Source organism: Helicoverpa zea, chromosome 1, assembly GCF_022581195.2.
Source record: "Helicoverpa zea isolate HzStark_Cry1AcR chromosome 1, ilHelZeax1.1, whole genome shotgun sequence".
Lineage (NCBI taxonomy): Eukaryota > Metazoa > Arthropoda > Insecta > Lepidoptera > Noctuidae > Helicoverpa > Helicoverpa zea.
In genome coordinates, this window is record NC_061452.1 from 15,089,324 (window position 1) to 15,108,973 (window position 19,650).

The 19,650-nt window shown below is 40.3% G+C and overlaps 1 protein-coding gene across 1 annotated transcript in view; it reads right to left on the bottom strand.

Annotated features, from left to right (window-relative positions):
- Window positions 1-209: 209 nt before the first annotated feature.
- The window catches only part of LOC124629657 (Down syndrome cell adhesion molecule-like protein Dscam2), a 114,953-nt gene continuing 95,512 nt past the window's right edge, over window positions 210-19,650 (bottom strand). The window contains exons 8-31 of the mRNA XM_047163170.1: window positions 16,975-17,185; window positions 7,721-7,874; window positions 7,026-7,174; window positions 6,768-6,858; window positions 6,116-6,297; window positions 5,862-6,007; window positions 5,638-5,773; window positions 5,431-5,550; window positions 5,168-5,344; window positions 4,948-5,092; window positions 4,706-4,854; window positions 4,316-4,523; window positions 4,028-4,179; window positions 3,881-3,951; window positions 3,437-3,674; window positions 3,192-3,319; window positions 2,936-3,104; window positions 2,685-2,811; window positions 2,360-2,532; window positions 2,058-2,240; window positions 1,073-1,261; window positions 716-904; window positions 438-624; window positions 210-249 (exon numbers count right to left, since the gene is read on the bottom strand). Of these exons, the coding sequence (XP_047019126.1) occupies window positions 210-249; window positions 438-624; window positions 716-904; window positions 1,073-1,261; window positions 2,058-2,240; window positions 2,360-2,532; window positions 2,685-2,811; window positions 2,936-3,104; window positions 3,192-3,319; window positions 3,437-3,674; window positions 3,881-3,951; window positions 4,028-4,179; window positions 4,316-4,523; window positions 4,706-4,854; window positions 4,948-5,092; window positions 5,168-5,344; window positions 5,431-5,550; window positions 5,638-5,773; window positions 5,862-6,007; window positions 6,116-6,297; window positions 6,768-6,858; window positions 7,026-7,174; window positions 7,721-7,874; window positions 16,975-17,185 (3,714 nt within the window). The remainder of the gene's footprint in view (window positions 250-437; window positions 625-715; window positions 905-1,072; window positions 1,262-2,057; window positions 2,241-2,359; window positions 2,533-2,684; window positions 2,812-2,935; window positions 3,105-3,191; window positions 3,320-3,436; window positions 3,675-3,880; window positions 3,952-4,027; window positions 4,180-4,315; window positions 4,524-4,705; window positions 4,855-4,947; window positions 5,093-5,167; window positions 5,345-5,430; window positions 5,551-5,637; window positions 5,774-5,861; window positions 6,008-6,115; window positions 6,298-6,767; window positions 6,859-7,025; window positions 7,175-7,720; window positions 7,875-16,974; window positions 17,186-19,650) is intronic.

Sequence of the window (19,650 nt, forward strand, 5' to 3'; positions counted from 1 at the left end):
CATGTTGTTGATGGACTGAAACAGCATGTATTACTTTGACTTTTCCAATTCATTTTCACCGAGCAGTTATAATATTTTAGCAGAACTCTTTGAAAGTTAAATATTATAACTACCTTCGTTTATAAGCAAGTGCGGCTAATAAAAGTAGCGCAGCCAGTAGACCACAAGCTGCCGCCACCAGCACAGCAGTCGCTCTCTCTTCGCCTTCTTCACCGCCTGGTGGAAAATGAGCTGGTGCTGGTATACGGTCTGGAAGACAAACAAAATAACTTAGGACCTAAAGAGTTCCCAATACAAATAAATTGCAGAAGTTTACTAAAACTTTTAAACACTTGCCTCCTTCTTCAGTCAATGTCGAAAAATAATAATTTCCCAATGTAGTCCCAGCAGCGCTTGTAGCCACCACTTTCAAATGGTACCAGGTCGCTACTGCTAACCCACACATGACTGTAGGTTGTGCAGCCGGAGATACCGTCTGAGTGACCCACGAGGACTCTTCAAAACTCCTCACGGAAACCGCGAATTGGGTGAGAGGACAGCCATTGCTGTCCCAGGTTAGTAGATTAAGACGGACGCAGGAACTATTGGTTGTGATCAGATCCTTTTCTGTTGAAGCCTTTGATGCTGTAATCATACAAATAAGATAGCCGTTATAATAAAAATCCAAGACTTACTAATTAGTTATTTTTTATGAGTTATTTTTATTTCTACTTACGTCCTCCTTTGGTGGAAACTATCAGCTCTTCGCTTGCTGGAGAGGATCCCACCGCGTTATATGCAGTCAGTCTTATCTTGTATAAGGTTCCACATGCTAATCGTTCCAAGGTGTGCGTTCGGGAATCGGCTGGTAACCGTGTCGAGTGCCACTTTGTTTCGTCCGACCGGGAGTATTCTATTAGATAGCCTGGAATTGAATGCAGATTGTGCAGATTATGGTCATGTTGACTAAACGACCTCAACAGCTTGCAGCTTGTGGTCAAGCTTTTCTGACAGTTATGTAAGATTCTTATGCTAATTTCTTCTTCTAAGCTGACCCTGTCTGGCGGGTGTCAAGTATAAAAGGCGCAATTACCGTGTAAGCTAGATCCTCCAGTATGCGGCTTGTCCCATGCCAGCGTGAGTCTGGCAGGCGCCGCAGCAGCGAGGCGCAGGCGCGGGCGCGCGGGCGGCGCCAGCACGCGCAATTGCCACGCCGCGCGCTCCTCGCCCCACGGGTTGCGTACCGTGCACGTGTAGTTGTCCTCCGAACGAGCGTCCACCGCTGAGGAGATATAATGATTAATGTTATATGGACTGTGTGAGGAACGACTTGTGGTGCAGGGGAAAGTTGAAGGCACAAGAGGCAGATCACCGATGCGTTGGGTTGACCAAATAAAGACGGCACTCCACGGTCCACTTCACATGAAGTGGACCATTGAGTGTCGTCGTGCCTTGTGCATTTGCGCAAGGAGAGCTACAGTGCGAGAAGAGTGGCAACGAATTGTGAAGCTTGCTACCACCCCTTTTTTTTTATTTTTTTTTTGTTGTCGCTGGGCTAAAAATGCTATTACGCTAAAAATGCTATTACGACCACGACCACTCTGTCAAGAGTGTGACTACAAAGAAGAACATACGAACTATCCATTTGGGTAGGTTTGCAATATAATAATAATGTCGGGACACCTTTTTCACACACGGTCGGTTAGCCCCATGGTAAGTTATTAATTAACTTGTGCTATGGGTGCTAACACAACTGATAAACTACATATAGCTACATATATACATATTTATAAATACATATAGTAACACCCAGACCACGGCTAACAAGCATGCTCATCACACACATGTCAACCGAGCCGGGAATCGAACCCGGGACCTCAGGTTCGGCAGTCCGGCATGGTGACCATTGCGCCATCGAGGTCGTCAAATATCCATTCGTTTCCCACGAAATATAACAGTATCAAAGCAGTATGCCAAGATAATTGCATCGTTATCTCACCTGACCTGTTGCGTGAAATCCAGGTGACAGAATATGGACGGTTGCTTTTCAAGCAAATACATCAGAAGGCGTTACTTACCCAATATGACGAGGTATGATCCATCAATGAGATAGTTGTCGTCATGCGCGAGTGGTGGCGCGGGGCGGCGTCGCGCCCAGGCGCGGTGCGGCGCGGGTGCTCCTGCGGCACCGCAGCGTAAGCGCGCGCGAGACCCGGCTTTTACTTCTACACGACGACCGAATGATGTTATCTTTGCGGGCGCTGGAAAATTAAACAATAATATCACTTAATTTTCTCAAACAGTCTTCATATTCGTGTCCGAAGCTATGAAAGGACATCTGAGCCTCAATCAACTGTTACAGTTATTATGTAATATTCACCTCTGGCATTAGGCTTCCTCGCCACAATAGCACTCATTTCTCCTTCTCCTGAAGCGGTGGCAGCCGTCACCCAGAACTCGTACACCTGGTGCTCCTGCAACCCTCGGACCTCCACCTGGTACTCCTCATCTTCATCTTTGTGGAGTACGGTCATCTGGGAGTGTTGGCCTGTCCTGTTAATTTTAACACGTCAAATATATCGTAGTTAAAATAAAGGAAGACCAATTACACAACAGAAATCAGGAAGGAATGTATTGAACCACTTCATGTGAACATTGCAAGGGTCAGATGGCCCTCAAAACAATAGAAAGTAAGTCGGAGTTACCTCTGCGGTCTATTGTAGACGGTGTAGTGTTTGATCTTGCCGTTTTTCTGCAGTGGAGCTAACCAACTCACAATCACTGTGTCTTCAGAGTTCGCAGCTGCTTTGATGTCCATTGGAGGTCCTGGGACTGGAAATATTTTGAACACAATTAGAATATGTCCATGAACTGATCAAAACAGTATTGCCGATAAAATTAAGAAAAGTTGTTACAACATGTATGTATTTCATCAAGATTACTGTGAATTACTCACTATCTTCGTGTGTGATGCAGTAAACTGGTTCAGAAGTAGGTCCCGTCCCGGCAGCAGTTCTGGCGCGTACGGCTATACTATAGTTGGCGGCTCTCTGTAACGCCTGCAATACTGTCTCCATGCCTCCCGAGCGACGGGTCTCCACCTGGCTTTCTAGTTCATCTACGGTCTGTGAAGACCAAATAGTTTAATTAGTAAGTTTGATAGAATATGGCTAAAGGACCATAAAGGGCACTTCCTGTAATTCTAAACTTGCCTCATAAAGCACTTCATAGCCCAGCAGTACTCCTCCCCTCAGTGCTGGCGGTGGTGGCTCCCACCACACGCGTATGGACTGTGCTGATAGTGCCTCGCAACGAACACGCTCTGGTGGAGCCTCCGGAGCTGGAACATAATATGGTAAATGATAACAATTTGTTGTTTGAAAGCCTGCCTTCCCTGAGAAAGATCGAAGACAACATAAAATGTGTGTTTCAAAAATATTATCCAGCTTAAGCTTACCTCCTTCTAACGTAGTGGCAGTGAGCGGCGAGCTCGGTGGTCCGGCGCCCACAGCATTGAACGCGCGCACGCGCACCTCATACTGCACGTGCGTGCGCAGCGCGACCAGCACGGCGTGCGACGCGCCCCACCCTGCCGCCGTCAGCGCTGACGTCTTGTTGTCTGCCACCATGGACGCCTCGTGCCAGGTCACCACGTAGCCTAGGAGCTCGCCGTTCCAGGATTCTTGGGGAGGTGCCTGTTCAAATATAAGTTCTAAATTGGGTGTTGGGATGACTATGGGTCAGTAAACCAGACTTAGAAAGAAAGCAGACTTAATGCATATACTATCGCTTAGAGGTACCAGTAATGTTGCGGTACTAGAGCCAGTGGAACTGGACTGCTGAACATGGACTCCAATGGCTCTATTAAAACTACACTACCACTTTTAGAACTATATATCACCTGCCATTTGACGAGCAATTCTCCTGGGGCAGTCGCTTGCACTTGTACGTTATGGGGTGGTTCGGATGGAGCTGAAAATAATTTCCTCGTTATTTTGCTTTATTAGTTGAATATTTGAATAAAGTCTAAAGTTTATTTTATACTAACCTTCTTCTAAAGTCTGTACAATGACAGGATCAGAGTAATCACTGTCACCAATAGCATTGACCGCAGCCAGTCTCAAGGCATATGCAGTGGCTGGCCTCAAGCCTTCCACTCGATACTCCAGATGAACCTCTGTTGTAGAATCTAGGTCATGTCTGTAATCATAAATTGTCATCAATGATGCTTGTAGGACTTTGAAGGTGAATTTATTGTTATCGCTGTGCCAGAATGTACAAAAAGTAAATAACTTAGAGTCTAGATTTCTAAGTCTAACAAACAAATTCGTCTCACCTCTCAAGCACCCTGTCAACAGGCACATCCCTCGTAGGTGCATCTGCCCAGTCCCCCGCATCAGGTCGCCTCGCGTCCCCTACAACTCGATACTGCAGGCGATACAATAGTACTCGCGCGTTGCCGTCGTATCCGCGCCGCCAGGATAGCGACGCGCCGCGACCTGAACGCCTGGATACATGCAGTCCTAGGGGAGCCTCAGGGTACTCTGGAAAAAAAATAAAATAGATGAAGAATACAGAAAATTATAAACAAATTCAAGTAACTAGCAAATATATTATGATGAACGTGTGTACGCACGAAAACATTTACACCATACAGGTACACAAGTCACATAACATAATATGTCACACAATATGTTCAAGACGTCACATATGTAATCGACATTACCTTGAACGGCCAGATAAATAAGAAGCTCGTCTCTGCCGTACGCGTTTTCAGCACGACACCGATATACTCCCGAGTCATGACGCTCAGCGTGTGCTATGCTCAACTGCGAGCTCACTCCACTTTCTGACCGCTTTTCTGATACTGATACCCTGGAACAGGACATTCATTTGTGATTACCTTGCTGATTGATTAATTGAATATTTTTGCGTTTGTAATCAGTCCAGACATTTAAAGTCAAGTACCTGTATGTGGTCAGGTCCACTCTTTTCATGTTATGTGTCCACTGTAGCTGTATGGGAGGGTCGCCACGAGCATCGCACTGAAGTGTCGCCTGCGCAGTCCGTTTCACCGTCATGTTGCGCGACGAGAACTCGAAGTGTGCTGGTTCTGTTAATAAGTGAAATTGTAAGTGATTCATTTTTTCTGGTTGCGCTCTCTTTAGGTGAATTCCATCTTACCTACCATTGACAGAAACTGCAATAATCTTGGACAACCCTCTTCCTATCCCGTTCTCTGATCGACACATGTATTGACCCTCATGATGATGAGCAGCCGGAGCTATGCTGAGAGACCCATTGGGAAGCATGGAGAACTGAAGGTCCAAGTTTGATACTGGTCTAAAATCACTAACTCCCGAACCTGAAAGTGGTTGTAAAATCGTATTCTTATAAAAATCATCAGCAGCACCAGAATTGAGGACATATTGAGGACAAAATAAAACTTACCATGGCCTTTAAGCCAGGAAACTCTTGGTTCAGGGTATCCTTTCGTAGCACAGTGTACCAAGATTTGAGTTCCTAAGAGAGCTGATACGTCTTGAGGCTCATATACCCATGATGGGGCCACTGGAATTTAATGACCAAGACTGGGTTAACACCACACCTTATGAAAAGACGAAACCTTAAGAATTAAATATAAAACTTGGAATTTACCTTTCACCGCCAATCTGGCTGTATGATTGACTTCTGCAGCAGAATTACTCGCAACACAGGTGTAGTCTCCACTATGCTTTGACGTTACATGAGAAAATATCAAGAAACTGAACTCATCGAGGGATTTTTCCTGAACCTGAAAAATAAGGAAAAAGGGGGTGGTCCAACTTTGGTGAAAATCATAAAATTCTTCCCAGTGAACCACTAAACTAGGAGTTCCTCACCTGTAAACCAGTAGGGATATGTTGGCCATCTTTTAGCCAAGAGAAGTAGACTGGTTTGTCACCTGACGTTATTCCACATAATACTTGTATCGAACTGCCTTCAACCAAGTCAAGTGGAAACGAAAACCCCGCTATTTTTGGTGGATCTGAAACCGATTATTCCTCATGTTTATCAAAAATTAACTATTACCTAGATGAGTCTTCAACGTTTTGAGTTAGGCAAGGTCAGATCAAAACGACGTTTTCTTGCTTACTTCTGACAAATATCTGGACATCCTTCTGGGCGTACTGCCCTGAAGGCGCAGTGACCCTGCAGGAGTAGACCCCTGCATCAGCGGGCTCAGCAGGCCACAGCAGCAGCTCACCACCAACTCCTGATAGCGCGCGCCCGCCGGTCGAGCTCACGTCCATGCCTCCGCGCTGCCAGCGAATCTCACTGGGGAAATGTAATAGTAATTTTATGATGTTGCTAGTTTTCTACTTTTTTGGTTATTAAACTAAAGATTTTTTTTCATGATTTCTTTTTTCTCTTTTTTATTTAATAATCTTAATTTATACATAATTTTCCAATTATATGGGTAACCGCCGGTTTCAACTGATTCCCGGGGGCACTACTTCCAGCTCAAAACCTATAACCGTCTCTATTGTTGTTACTATTGTTTCAGTCATTTTACCACGAAAACATTAGATATAGAAACACACTTTCGCATTATAAGTAGCAATGTCATATTCATGAAGATCGATAGTTGTTTTGAGAAGAAAATGTAGAGTAGGGAAACACTACAAGAAGAAAAATAATACTACAAGTCATAACGTTGAAGTTACGGACACAATTAAATTTCAAACTACGAAAACAAAACAAAAATGAAACTTATAATTTTACTAAGCAAATGCACCTCCATCAACCTGATTGGAAATCCGGAGAATGGGCAGTAGATGGTGGTGTTCACGCCCGCCACCACGCGGATGGGCCCGATGCTCCGTATCGATGGAGGTCCTAGAAAATGCGACAAATAGCATTAATCCCCATATACATACATATGTCCTAGAAGAAACAGTCATAGAAACAAGCAATCGAACCAAAGTGATTAATACATGAAATAAGGATAACAGCAAAAGTTCAATAAGTGTCCTCGTTAAGGGATGGCGGATGCTTATGCTTACCATAAACGTTAAGCCTGGTAGAATGTTCGACAGCGCCCCTGGAGTTGTGTGCCCTGCAGGTGTAGCGGCCTCCGTCCTCAGGCCGCACTGACGTCAGATTCATGTAGCTCACCACGTCGCCGTTTGAGTTCATGAACTGGGATATACTCCTGAAAACAAAACATTTAAAACTTGAGGAAAAAGATTTTTGATGTAAAAAGACCGTTGGAGAGGTCAAAAGCAATACTTAAATTAGCATCTTTAACTTCCACGTAAACAAATATTATTCCAACAAAGACTAGCAATGCCAACAACAACATAACAGAATAACATGTAATGTAATTTTATGCCCAAATAGGAAAGTTAAAAACCCTGGGGAAGCGTTCTGCGAAAATTGAAAGAACTTTTTATGTACGAACCTTTACTTAGATTTGTTTTTCCAATATGTTGTGTGCCTATGATTCAAATATTTCTGGCTTCAATTGATTTGATTATACCATTGAATTGTTTGCTGATATTCATAAAGGAGGTATCAATATAAAGATCCTTTTCTTCCACAGTCCTGGCCGAGACATAAATCAATTATCCCCATAAGTTGATCACAAGGACATACACAGCAAGACTGATAAGCTATCCCGGTCTTTTGAGTATTGACCTATTAGACTCAATATTAAGGTCCCATTTACTAGTAAAATTATCCTTATGGTCCTACTGACCTTTGCGGCGTGTTATGCTCCTCAACAGCCTGTCCGTCCAGCAGCCAGGTGAACCTGGGCGGCGGGCTGCCCGACGCAGCGCAGTGCAGCGCCAGCGACGGCCCCGGGTGTAGCGCCTGCTCGATGAACGTGTAGTGCAGTTCCGGTGCCGTGTCTGGAATTATAGAATGGAGAAGATTTTGTAAATATATATGAGATGCTCAAAAAAAATTAAAAATTGACTATCAAAAGATATTTGAACATTAAATGTGACTCGGGTGAACCTTAGTGCATTTTTAGTTTGTTTTATATGTCTTTAAACCTTACCCTAAGTATCTTGTAAACTAGTTCCCCTGTTTTTTCATCAATCTTCACAACACCACATGGTTTGCTCTTATGCGTAGATGAAAAATCAAGATGCCACGTTCAGATGCGTTTCTCTATTTGTTATCCTGATAGCCGCACAGGCTTATAATAAGTAGCAAACTAATATAATGGCCACAAACAAGTCTTCCATCACAACAGAATCCAATCAGTGTGGTCGGAAATGTATGGCGGTAGTTTGTCACGGATCATAACGGGTATCAGCCATTAGCGCGGATTTATCGCACTCGTGACGCTCACACATCATTGTTTATGTTATATGTTCCATACACACCATGTACTGGACCAACGGGACTCCCAAGTAATCATTTGATTGTAGTAAATATTTGACCGTATAGTCTCTAGATCATAAATATAGCACCAAACATATCTACTTGTTAAGCATGATACAGCGGCAGATGCGTCGATCTACTCAGTTCGTTTTATAATGTTTCGTGTTTATAGTTGTAACAATTTTACGGGAGTCGTAACAGCGAGTATTAAACGTTAAGAGGGTAGTTAATGGAATGCACTAACCGCGTGCATTACTAATACCCGAGCTGCAGTTAGCTCCCCGGCCACGAACAAACTGTAATGTTGGGGAGTGGGCTCGTAACATAGACTGGTATTCGAGACGCCACTTGGTGTGAACATGTTTTTAATTCCTTATGGTTTGTGCATGTTTCAGGTAGATAAGGCTATAGATGATAACCTTCAGCGTATAATAATTGTTGTTAGAAAGAAACAAACGTTAAGACAAAATATATTTTGCAAAAGGCATAATAAGCACAAACAATAATGATCACCTATCATAATTATTTTACCTCGTGAAACAAATATTCATACGAAAATAATCTACAAATGTTCAAACAATTATTGCGATAATTAAATTCTTAACAACGGCTGTTATAACAGTCTCTGAATCCCATTTAAATATAAACCTTCATATTACTTCAAAACCCAAATTATAATTTGAGCAAGGAGTAGCCATTACAAAGCTCCGTTAATCTGGCTGCATCCAGCTTCCAAAACATTTCACTAAGCCCCGCAGTCCGCATCCAGTCATAAATCTTGGCAAATAAATTCAATTAGCCGCAACACTAACATAATAACGAATGAATACAATGGCTGGCGGAATTATGAGGGTCTAAATTGTGAGCGGCCAGCGTTTCTGAGAGCTTTATTACAGGCCGTACCGGACGCCGTGACAGACAATATGTCAGCCGGTGGCGCAACGCTCTAGACACAGCGGGGGCTCGGTCACTAAGTGGGGAATGTGATGAATTGGACTAGGCGCCATTGAGCGAAGTTAGTGTTAAAGGCTAAATGAAATGGAAGTAATGGTCAAGTGTATGTTAGACAGCGAAGATAAAGTTAATATTTTGTACAATTCAAATTTATGATTATGGTTATCCACACAATTCTACTGCACTTTTGGCAGCGTTGAGTCAAATTACTAACCCCTTGATACAGTAATCTATTACCAATGACCACGTTACCAAAACAAAAGACAGCCCCCAAAACGCCCGCCCTTCCCCACTTCCTATGTGTTTTTGCTGGGAAGAAAAGTGGCGCAACAAACTCCCCAACCTATTTAAACTTAACAATGAATCTTACATACTTGTGTAACATCCTAACCTATAGGTTTAGTATCAATTAATTTCGCAATCACCATTAAGTTGAGCAAGCTCGCTACCGCTGATCACTCAGACCACAGCCAGTTGGCAGAGCGCCCGCTCACAATGCTAGCTCTTGTAAACGTTGCATCGTTTTGCGCGAATTTATATCAGATGCCGCTGATAGTCGGCTAATTGTATAATTGTGTGCGACGCGCTTATCTGCCGCCCGCTGGACGCCGAGCCTTATGTGTCCGGATGGGATAATGTACGGCCGTTTACACGTTATTGTATCGTTTTTAGGTAAGCCTTTTAATACACTGGTTATGGGAATTAACGTGTATTGTGGGCCTTTTATTGAGATTGGATTAAGTGACTTATTTTGGTAACTGAACATTTATAAACCGACCATTTGACATATTATAATAAATAAATAAATAAATAAAAAAAAAATAAAAAAGCCCTTTATTCCGAAAATAATAATACTAATATACATTGAGTTTTTCTTATAATATATCCCTGACTTCGGCGTGCCTATTGGCAAAGGCCTCCTCCAACAATTTCCACTGTTGCCTGTCCTGAGTAACCCTTCTCCAGTAAGGACCTGCGGTCCTCTTAAGCTCATCTTCCCATCTAGAGTTCTGTCTTCCTCGGTTTCTCTTACCATCTCTCGGATACCACTCCGTTACCTTCCTGCTCCATTTTCCTAGTTTATCACGCATCATATGCCCTGTCCACCTCCACTTCTGTTGGTCGACTCGTGTTAGTACGTCCGTGAGTTTTGTTATTGACCTTAGGTCGTTATTTCTTATCTTATCCTGTCGTTTATAACCGGTCAGGCTTCTCTCCATTGCTCTCTGTGCTACTGCCAGTTTTTCTCTTAGTGCTTTTGTGAGGGTCCAGGTTTCGCATCCGTAAGTTAGGCAGGGAAGTATACAGGAGTTGAATGTCTTTCTCTTCATTGAGATTCCCAATTCTTTAGATTTCATTATTTCTTTCAGCGCCCAGTATTTCTTCCATCCGCTGGCTATTCGGAGGTTGATTTCTTTTGTCATTTGGTCTTTAGTCGAAATGACTTGACCCAGGTAGATATAGTCTTCAACATATTCCAGGGCACTGTTATTCACTGTTATGGTGACCTTTGCAGTGTTTGTCATTACTTTGGTCTTACTGGTGTTCATTTTAAGCCCTACTTTAATGCTTTCTTCGTTCAAGCTGTTTATCATACTTTCGAGGTTTTTAGGATGTTCGTCGAGTAGAATGAGATCATCCGCGAATCTTAGGTGAGAAACCTTTTCTGAAGCCAGCTTGTTCAACTGGTTGTTGGTCATCTAGTAGTGCGCTGATTCTTTCCAGTATTATTTTCGCAAAAACTTTGTAAACATTTGACATCAGGCTTATCGGTCTGTAATTTTCTATGTTTTCTTTGTCCCCTTTTTTGTGAATTAAAATGATGTGGGATTTTGTCCATTGTTCTGGAATATGTCCGCTTAGTAAAATTTCGTTAAAGATGGTTGTTAGGATTTTAGTAAGTTCTTCTAATGTTCCTCTCATCAGTTCGTTAGTAATTTTATCCGGTCCCGGAGACTTTTCTGTTTTTTGACTCCTGATTGCCTTTTCAACTTCGCACTGTAGAATGGCAGCTACTGGTTCATAGGTTGCTCGGTTAGTCTGTTCCTTAGCAATTTCGTTGTAGTGTCTCGTTGTTTCGGTATCTTGTTTAGAATAAAGTTGGCGGTAAAAATTTGTAGCTAGGTCATTGATGTTCTGCCGTATCGCTGTAGTTTTCAACCTTTTTTTGAGCTTGGGTATCCATTCTTTGCCTGATTCTCGTAGTTCTTTAAGTGCTTTTTTCACGCCACCTGTTTTCTGGATGTGGTACTCTAATGTTTTCAACCTTTTTACTTTGCGATCTTTTCTTATGCTTTCTCGATTTTTTTTGCTAAGGTCTGAGATCAAGTTTCTGTTTTCCTTTCTAGATTGGTTGGTCATAAGCTTTTTTCTTTCGTTGATTTGTTGCCGGGTATGTTCACTGAATTGAGGTTTATTGCCTTTCATATTGTTGCTACTTCGGGTATTAAGGTATTGTAATTCTTTTTCTAGAATTTCGTATTTCTGTGTAGTGTTTAGTTGTGCATTGTTAATTTGGTTTTCGACTTCCTTCAATATAATATTATTAGACTTATTCGGGCAGGGTTGCCTTGGTTGGTGATTTATATTTGTTTTAATATGATAACGTGACATTTTTGGTTGGCTTACTCTAAGAGAGCAGCGGACCATACGGTGGTTTGTATTAAAATTGAGATTACTTATGACAGTAGTGTCGGTAATAGTTTTTGGGAAGTTGCTCATTGTGTAGTCGATTTCGTTTTTGGTTGAGCCATCAGGGGAAATCCAAGTCCATTTGTTTCTTTGGTTCTTTTTAAAAAAAGAGTTTAATGCTGATAAGTTGTGCTCCATTAAGAATTCAACCAACTTCTGTCCGTTGCGACTTCTCTTTCCATACCCGAACTTGCCCAGTACATACTCATGTATATTTTGCCTCGTTCCAATCTGGGCATTGAAATCTCCCATCAGGATTATATGGTTATCGGCGTTGCTTTTTATAGCCAGTGATAGTTCCTCGTAAAAAGCTTCAAGCACAGGTAGATCAGCTTGTTCGGTTGGTGCATATGCCTGTATTATAGCCCATGGCTTTTTGTACCCTGGTAGTTTTATGTTCAATATGGCCAATCTGTCAGAGATTCCTATAAGTTCTTGTATGTATTTCTTTAAGGGTTGCTTTATAAGGAACCCTACGCCTCTGTGACCGGCAATTTCCCCTTCAAAGGGGAAGGGGAAATTTGACATATTAATAATGTCTAGATATATCAATAATTCCCTTGCAAAGACAGCGACTATCCCTATGAAACCCCGGAAGATGGTAGAACCGAAGCCTTAGTAACGAGAGGTCTGGATTGCGTCTTGCGAGGTTGAAAATTATTATCGTTCAGCAAACCTGCATCCAACTTTTCTGTCAAGCCATAGAAACTCTAATACGTTCATTTTACCTGAAATATTTTTTGTGTTTATTTACTTTACAATAAAAGTCTCATTTTATGGGAGTTAAAAAGCAAAAGAAGTTCATAAACGCATTTTAATAACTACAATAATTATTCGAAAGTTTAAACAATCCAGGTTATAATATCACAGAAAAAGCGAAAGCGATTATATGTTCTCAAACGAGTTTAATTTTAAGTAGATTTCAGAAGCTTGAAGCTGTTGCCAAACTCAAGCTTCAGTTTGGGTGAAAATATTTAAAACAGGGCCTCGCGAAGTTTTCGCGCGAGAAACTATCCGGCGCGAATGTAGCTCTTTCTCAAGAATTAACGGCAGCTTAGCTGCAAGCTCTGCTGCAGATTCTATATAATGAGTTTATTTATATCATGTTATAATTAGGGATATATATTTTTTGGTTTAGTTTGATGAAATGTAAATTGCAAAACTTGTTTGTCAGTGTATTTTTGTTTTACATGAAATTGTTATAACAACGTTACAACACCCACAAAACTATTGGTAGGTAGGTATATAATATGTATGTATAGTATACACCAGACTAAATTCCAACTAAATGGTTAGAGAATTGTATTACATTCAATCCGGTCTACACCAATGTATTCCGAATATTGTGTGGAGTGTAAACCAGACCATAGTTATTTTAATCCTTTAAAAAGCTTCACTATGTACATACAATTCAACAAAAACAATAAAACAAAATAACTAACTCTATAGCTGTGATACTAATCCGGGCAGTAGGTAAAATATATGAAGTCATAGATCGTCTCTATTATTCCATTAGAGCTATCGGGATTATCCCACAGTTTGACTTACGGGCTGTCCGCGACATTATGGCGCGAGTTATGGCGACCATAACCGCGCAGTGGGCGGTCTACTTAGCTATACGTAAGTTGAGGTTCCTGCGATAGGAAAATGTTGAAGGCGATTAGATGTCAGATGAACAAAGACTCGAAAAGTATTTGTGATCTTGGTCATGAATAGGACTCGTCTGTGACAATTTGCGAGATCACATACAAAGATTTTACATGTAAACACTTAAAAGATTTGTCGATTTGCTTCGTACAACATTTCAACCAAATCGTGGCAGACGAAACAAAAGATGCTATTCAGTAGCATACAGACTTTTGTATATCAAGCTTCTGACTTTAAGTTAAACCTAAAGTTATTTTACTCTCAAAATATTCTGAAGCAGTTTTACCCACTGTGCATTTTCGTTTGCAAGCGAATGACAAAATTCCAACAAAATAAGACCGTTTGCACAGTGTGTAGTTTTCCTTACATTTCATTAGAATACACAGTAGCAGTATTGTAGAGTAGTTCGGTGCACAGAGGAGGTTTTACTTAACTAAAGGCTTAGAATGTCTTAGTTTTATGCACTCTTTTCCTTTATATGAAGAGAGCGCGAGAACTGAGTACGTACTCGCTAAAGATGTAGCCTAGAATGAAGCTATGTTACTAAGATTTTGTAGCGGAGCAAAAAGGTTTTTGATCTTAAAGGAGTTCTTTTGCTAACGCGGCTTTTGCAGTCATAATTGCCTTTCTTCTGTGTGAAAGGAAATAGGATTTTTGTGTGGGTACGCTAAGCGTCACACAGAATATTACTACCACAGCCGATGAAATATAGATACTGTGTAGAGCAGTTTATGAAAAAAATGTGGTCACTATTTTACGAAAAGGAAAGCTCATTTGGCACAGTTTCAGAAATTAATATGGGACAACAATAAAAAACTGAAATTCTTATTCAACAAAATCTTGTTCATTTGTAAAAATGTATTCCTATATGATGTAGTAAAGATATGTTTATGTCTTTTAACGTAATATTTCCATCAGTAATATTCATAAACAGCGAAGTCGCAAAGTTTTTGAAGCAAGGCTTGAATAGGATTATAGGCCCGGGCCGCGCGTATATTTCTTACTTTGTGGTATTAACTCTGTCACGCTGCGTATTTATGATATCGGCTATTTTTTCCTGTTGCTGAATATTTTACAGCTGCTTCACGAACATAAGCCAACATCATGATAATGTACGGTTAAGGGTTGAAGGTTTGCACAAAAAAACTTATCCGCTTCATTGTAAAGCATTTTAAGGTGATGAAGTTAATGACCTACATATTTCTATCGCAGTTCGGAATTACTGCTATAAAAAAGACTAATTAATTTGTTTGAGATTAGTCTTTTCTGTTTGTTTGCATCTAAAAGACGATTCCCAGATTTTACCAATTTACTTTGATGTGTCGAAAACTTTATCCTGTATGACCTAGTTTGTGTAAATTCTCAGGATTCAGGTATGTTCTAGTATGGACTATGTCTTTGTACAAACATGTTTGATGCCGGCTATCTATAGCCAAGAGAAGTGAACCGTATCAAGTTATAACCCAGAAGAGGCATTTCTATAGCCATTCAACTGTAGACGTGTAATGGAAAACCTAGAGTATTATTGCCAGTTTAACAGGTTTTTTCGGTGTTTTCTAGATTTTTAATGAATTTCTTATTAGTTTTGTAAAAGAAAATCAAAAAGAAATGTTACTGCATATGTCTGTGTTGAAATGCTATTGACTTAAAAATCTCTTCTGATCGATGATCAAAATCGCAGAAATAAAACGTCTTTAATAGGCCACCGTACCAAACTCACATGCGGCAACAGCAGCGGCAGTCAGGCCAGTCATTACAGCTGTCGTTAATCAATAACCCACGACACACGACTGCACCGCACTGCATCGCGCTGCACTCCGCAGAATTACACCAGTTGTAATTACACGGCAAGTGGCCAATCGACTCTCAAAGGACGTTAATCGACCAATCAGAGACCAATTTTCGATTCGAGAAACGAATTTTTTGTTGTTGCGCTCTGTGCGGTATTTTGATTTGTGACATTTGCAGGGGTTGCAATTGCTCTGCCTTTAGTGTGGAAATGGCGTTAGCTACCATAGAAGTATTGAGAGAAAAATTGCTGAAGTACGGAAATAAGCAGTTTACTTGTAAAGATAAACTGATTCATGTGAACTCGATTAGTTGTTCGGGTCGCTTTTACTGGTATCAGGAGATGGTGAAACTTACTACCATATGAAAGAACACAACATTTCCATTAAAGATACACTCACCGAAATCATAATATATATTAGGTAATATCCAATCTATCTTCTTATACTACTAATACAAAAATAGAAATAAAAGTGATCTGGTTATCCCAAAAATACAATACCAAAACTGGCAAGTCCTAAATAAATACGTGAGCATAGCCTTGAACCGTCCATTAATTCCAAATGGACCCTCGGCATGGGGCTAAACATTTGTTGAAGGGAATTAATTCCGTAAGGACTATCGAGTTTTTCTGGGACGAAGATAAAATAAATAAAGCTGTTACGGATATCGACCTTTTGTATTTGCTCTCGAAGAGTACTTAACACATGTTTCTTTTAGTTCCAAAGTAAGTCATATAAATATATTTTAGGTACCAAAACAGCCCTTACTTTTGTTAAAAGAAACTAAATACATAAACAAATATTACCATTGAAATAAAAATACACAAAACTGATGATTGTAACGTAGGTCGTCGGAAATTGAGACTTCATAATATCAACGTGACTAAAAGAGGTTTTGAACGAATTTCAAACTGCGAAGATAAAATAAATAGACTATTTCTTGCTGAGTCAAGAGTGCTCGTAGAGGTGCGCGCGAACAAAAACATTTCAAGTGGAATTAACACTTTATGAGGAGGCCTAACAATGAATGATAGAATTGGGGCGAAACTGATTAGGGTACAGGTGTACATAGCCTTCTAGATGTTTCTAACTGGGTTTATATTTTTATCCAAAAAATCAATCAAGTATCACAAATTGGTGAAGCATGAGTGACGGGTATTGTCACGATTATGACGGGATTTTATGACCAAAATATAAAAAGCTTTTAACTCGATTTGTGCTTTCAATGACCTCATTTATTTGGAATCTATATTAGGATCTAATATTACCTAGAAAGGCAGTTAATACAACTACAAATATTTTGTCTCCTTTTTGTTAAATCCTGTCTACTTTCCCTATTTCCAAATCCTGAAAGTACTCGAGGACTTGTAATAATATATTGTTTTAGTTTAGTGGCTTGGTCAGTGTGTACACACGTACACACTGACCAAGCCACTCCTACGCACACAAAGTTCCAACAAAGTGCTCTCGAGATACTCACAGCTGTTCCATCGAAGGGTACTATATACTAAGTGTTTTTCCTTAAATATTTCCTTACCTCCGAGTCTCAGTTCAGCAGCAGCCTGAGCGCTGTCCAGGTCCCTCTCAGCGAAGCACTGGTACATGCCGCGATGTGCCCTCACCACGCCGTGCACTCTGAGGACTCGCTCCCCTCCCCCCACCGGCACTCCGTCATGCAACCACCTCACACGAGCATCACCACCTTCCACTGAGCAGTTGAACGTTACTGAGCTCCCTGAGTTTGCTACCTGTAGAAGATTAAATACATATTTCAGAAAAATAATACAAATAAATTTTGTCTTTCTCTAAATGGAGGCTGTGAGATTAATTCTGACTACAAAAATACATAAAAACCCTGCTCCTGTATTCGATCCAGACCCAAAACAATTCAAATATTCCACCTGCATTGTATATCCGGGTCAAGCCAATAGTCCACGCCCGTAGCGACAGGTGACAAAAAAGACGAATTAACCCAATTACCCCAACTGTTGGAACTCGATAAACACGCGACAAATACGAGCGAGTTCAAGACGATCCTTCGTGTTCGACTTCATGAATAATTCAGCAGGACATCACCTAGTGACTACGTCACGCGGCGTGTCGGCTCAAACTGGATTATTAGGGCTGCTAGCAAATGGTAGGGGCACGTGCCAAACTCTTTGATGCGTTGTTGGATTACTTAGATTCAATTATTTTTCGTTTTGTTGAGATATTTTGCTGGGTATGTAACTTACTTCTACTTTCTTGGCACGAGGTATTTAAGTACTTTTAGATAAGCATTCAAATAAATAACATTGTTAAGTCAAGCATACTGTGCCACATCTAGGTTAGTTTGAAAAGTATTTCTGTGAGCTTTGAATGTGATTTCGTATTTCTTGTGTAAATGTCCTACTATTGTTGTTTAGGGTTGGTATATTTTTTCGTAACGACCTATTCTTATACAGTATCATGGAAGTATATTGTAGTAGGTATATATCAACATAGTCTGGTTCCTGAGGATGCAAGAGAATGGCTTACTCTGTGCCGGGGCACGGCAATAAGGAAGTGAACAGGGAAGTCATAGTATAGCCTACCGATAGTTAAGAAAATCTCTCAGTTCCAAAGGTTTGTATCCCTGTGCCGATTGTGTCGGTGACAGCCCTGCGACCGGGATATTGGCTGGGAACGCTATTCAACATAGTACGTGAATAATTTATTGTTATGGTCAAACATATATACGTTACATACTCTGGGGCTTAGTAGCCTGGGTAAACTTAGTAGCAATATGAGATATACGACGGACACACTTACTATTAATAAAAACAGAAAGAGAACTGTTAAGTTAGTAGTAATATTTATTTATGCTTTGTAGTAAGAATATGCATAGTTTGTAAAGTTATGCTACAGTTACTTACCCTAATCAAGTGAAGTTCGGTTGTTTTAAGTTCATCAATTTCTGAGCCGAGAGCTATTACCAAACTTTTGATCTGAGATAAACTAATGAAAACACTTTTGTTGAGTTCTTAATCAAATTATGTACAAGCAATATTTACTTGTGAATTAAATTACACGAATCAAGCTTGTTTTATTAAATTTGATGGGCTGCGTACCCAGACTTAATTAAAATCCAGAGTAAACGTTTTATATCTGAAACAATACTCTATGGACTGTCTGCTAAGATATTGAAGTGTAATTGTTGTTCTGACTTGTGTTTACATCATATAGTTTTAAAGTTGCTTCGATTATTTAATTAATTAAAATTCAAGTTTCTTCTTGAAAATACCAAATATGACTTTCAAAGCCTCAGACATTTTAGTTTTTGGTATTGTTAAAAATATTCGCGAGTGCATTGAAACTGCCCGTATTGTTCAATACTATTGTCTGTCAGTCGTTCAATGTTCTAGTTAACAGTTTTACATTTTTTCCATACAACGCATTCCCAGAACATTAAAAATAGACGAGTAAATCGCGTCATTCAATCCGAGCGCTTGCAGCGAGCCGTCCGTAGTGGAACATACAAACATTTTAAATATCCTCTGTATTTTATATCGAACAGAGAATCGCCCGAAATCTAATAAATGTTAACGAATTTTACATGGAATATTAATTAATGTTCTACAATTTCCACGTTTTATGCAGCGGTTAATTCGAAAAAAGAATGATGCTGTTGAAATTCAGTTATTTCAACGTATAATTCCACTTTGAATTGGTTCAGAGTCTAGGCAATTTCGATCAAAATGTTTTTTTTTTTATTCATGTGCAATGCAAGTAAACTAAACCGATTAATAAATGAATGCAAAAGATTGATTTTCAACAGATAAAACTAGTAGAATTGAAAACAGTGTTCCGCTTGCACAAACAGTGCGGGCAACTTGTCTATATTCGATGAGCGAGCGCGCCGGGATCACATCGCGCTATGTGTCTCGTCTGCTCTGTGATCTGAATACTTATTTTTCAATTTTTGCAACGTCACCCGCCGCTGACGGGAATTTAGCTCCTCCAAATACAGATGCTGGGACGTTCGGGACAATTGTGTTTTCTGTTAGCCATCCTTATGTAATAAAAGGAAATATTCAGAGGTTATTCTTGGCCTGAAACGTACGCTATTTATTTTCTGACAAGTCGGTATAATGCGATAGAACTGTGCGAATTGGTCAGGTTCTAAACGTAGAATGTCTGAACATGATGTGAAAGTATTGGCGGATTAGTATATTAACTAATAGGTATATTAGTA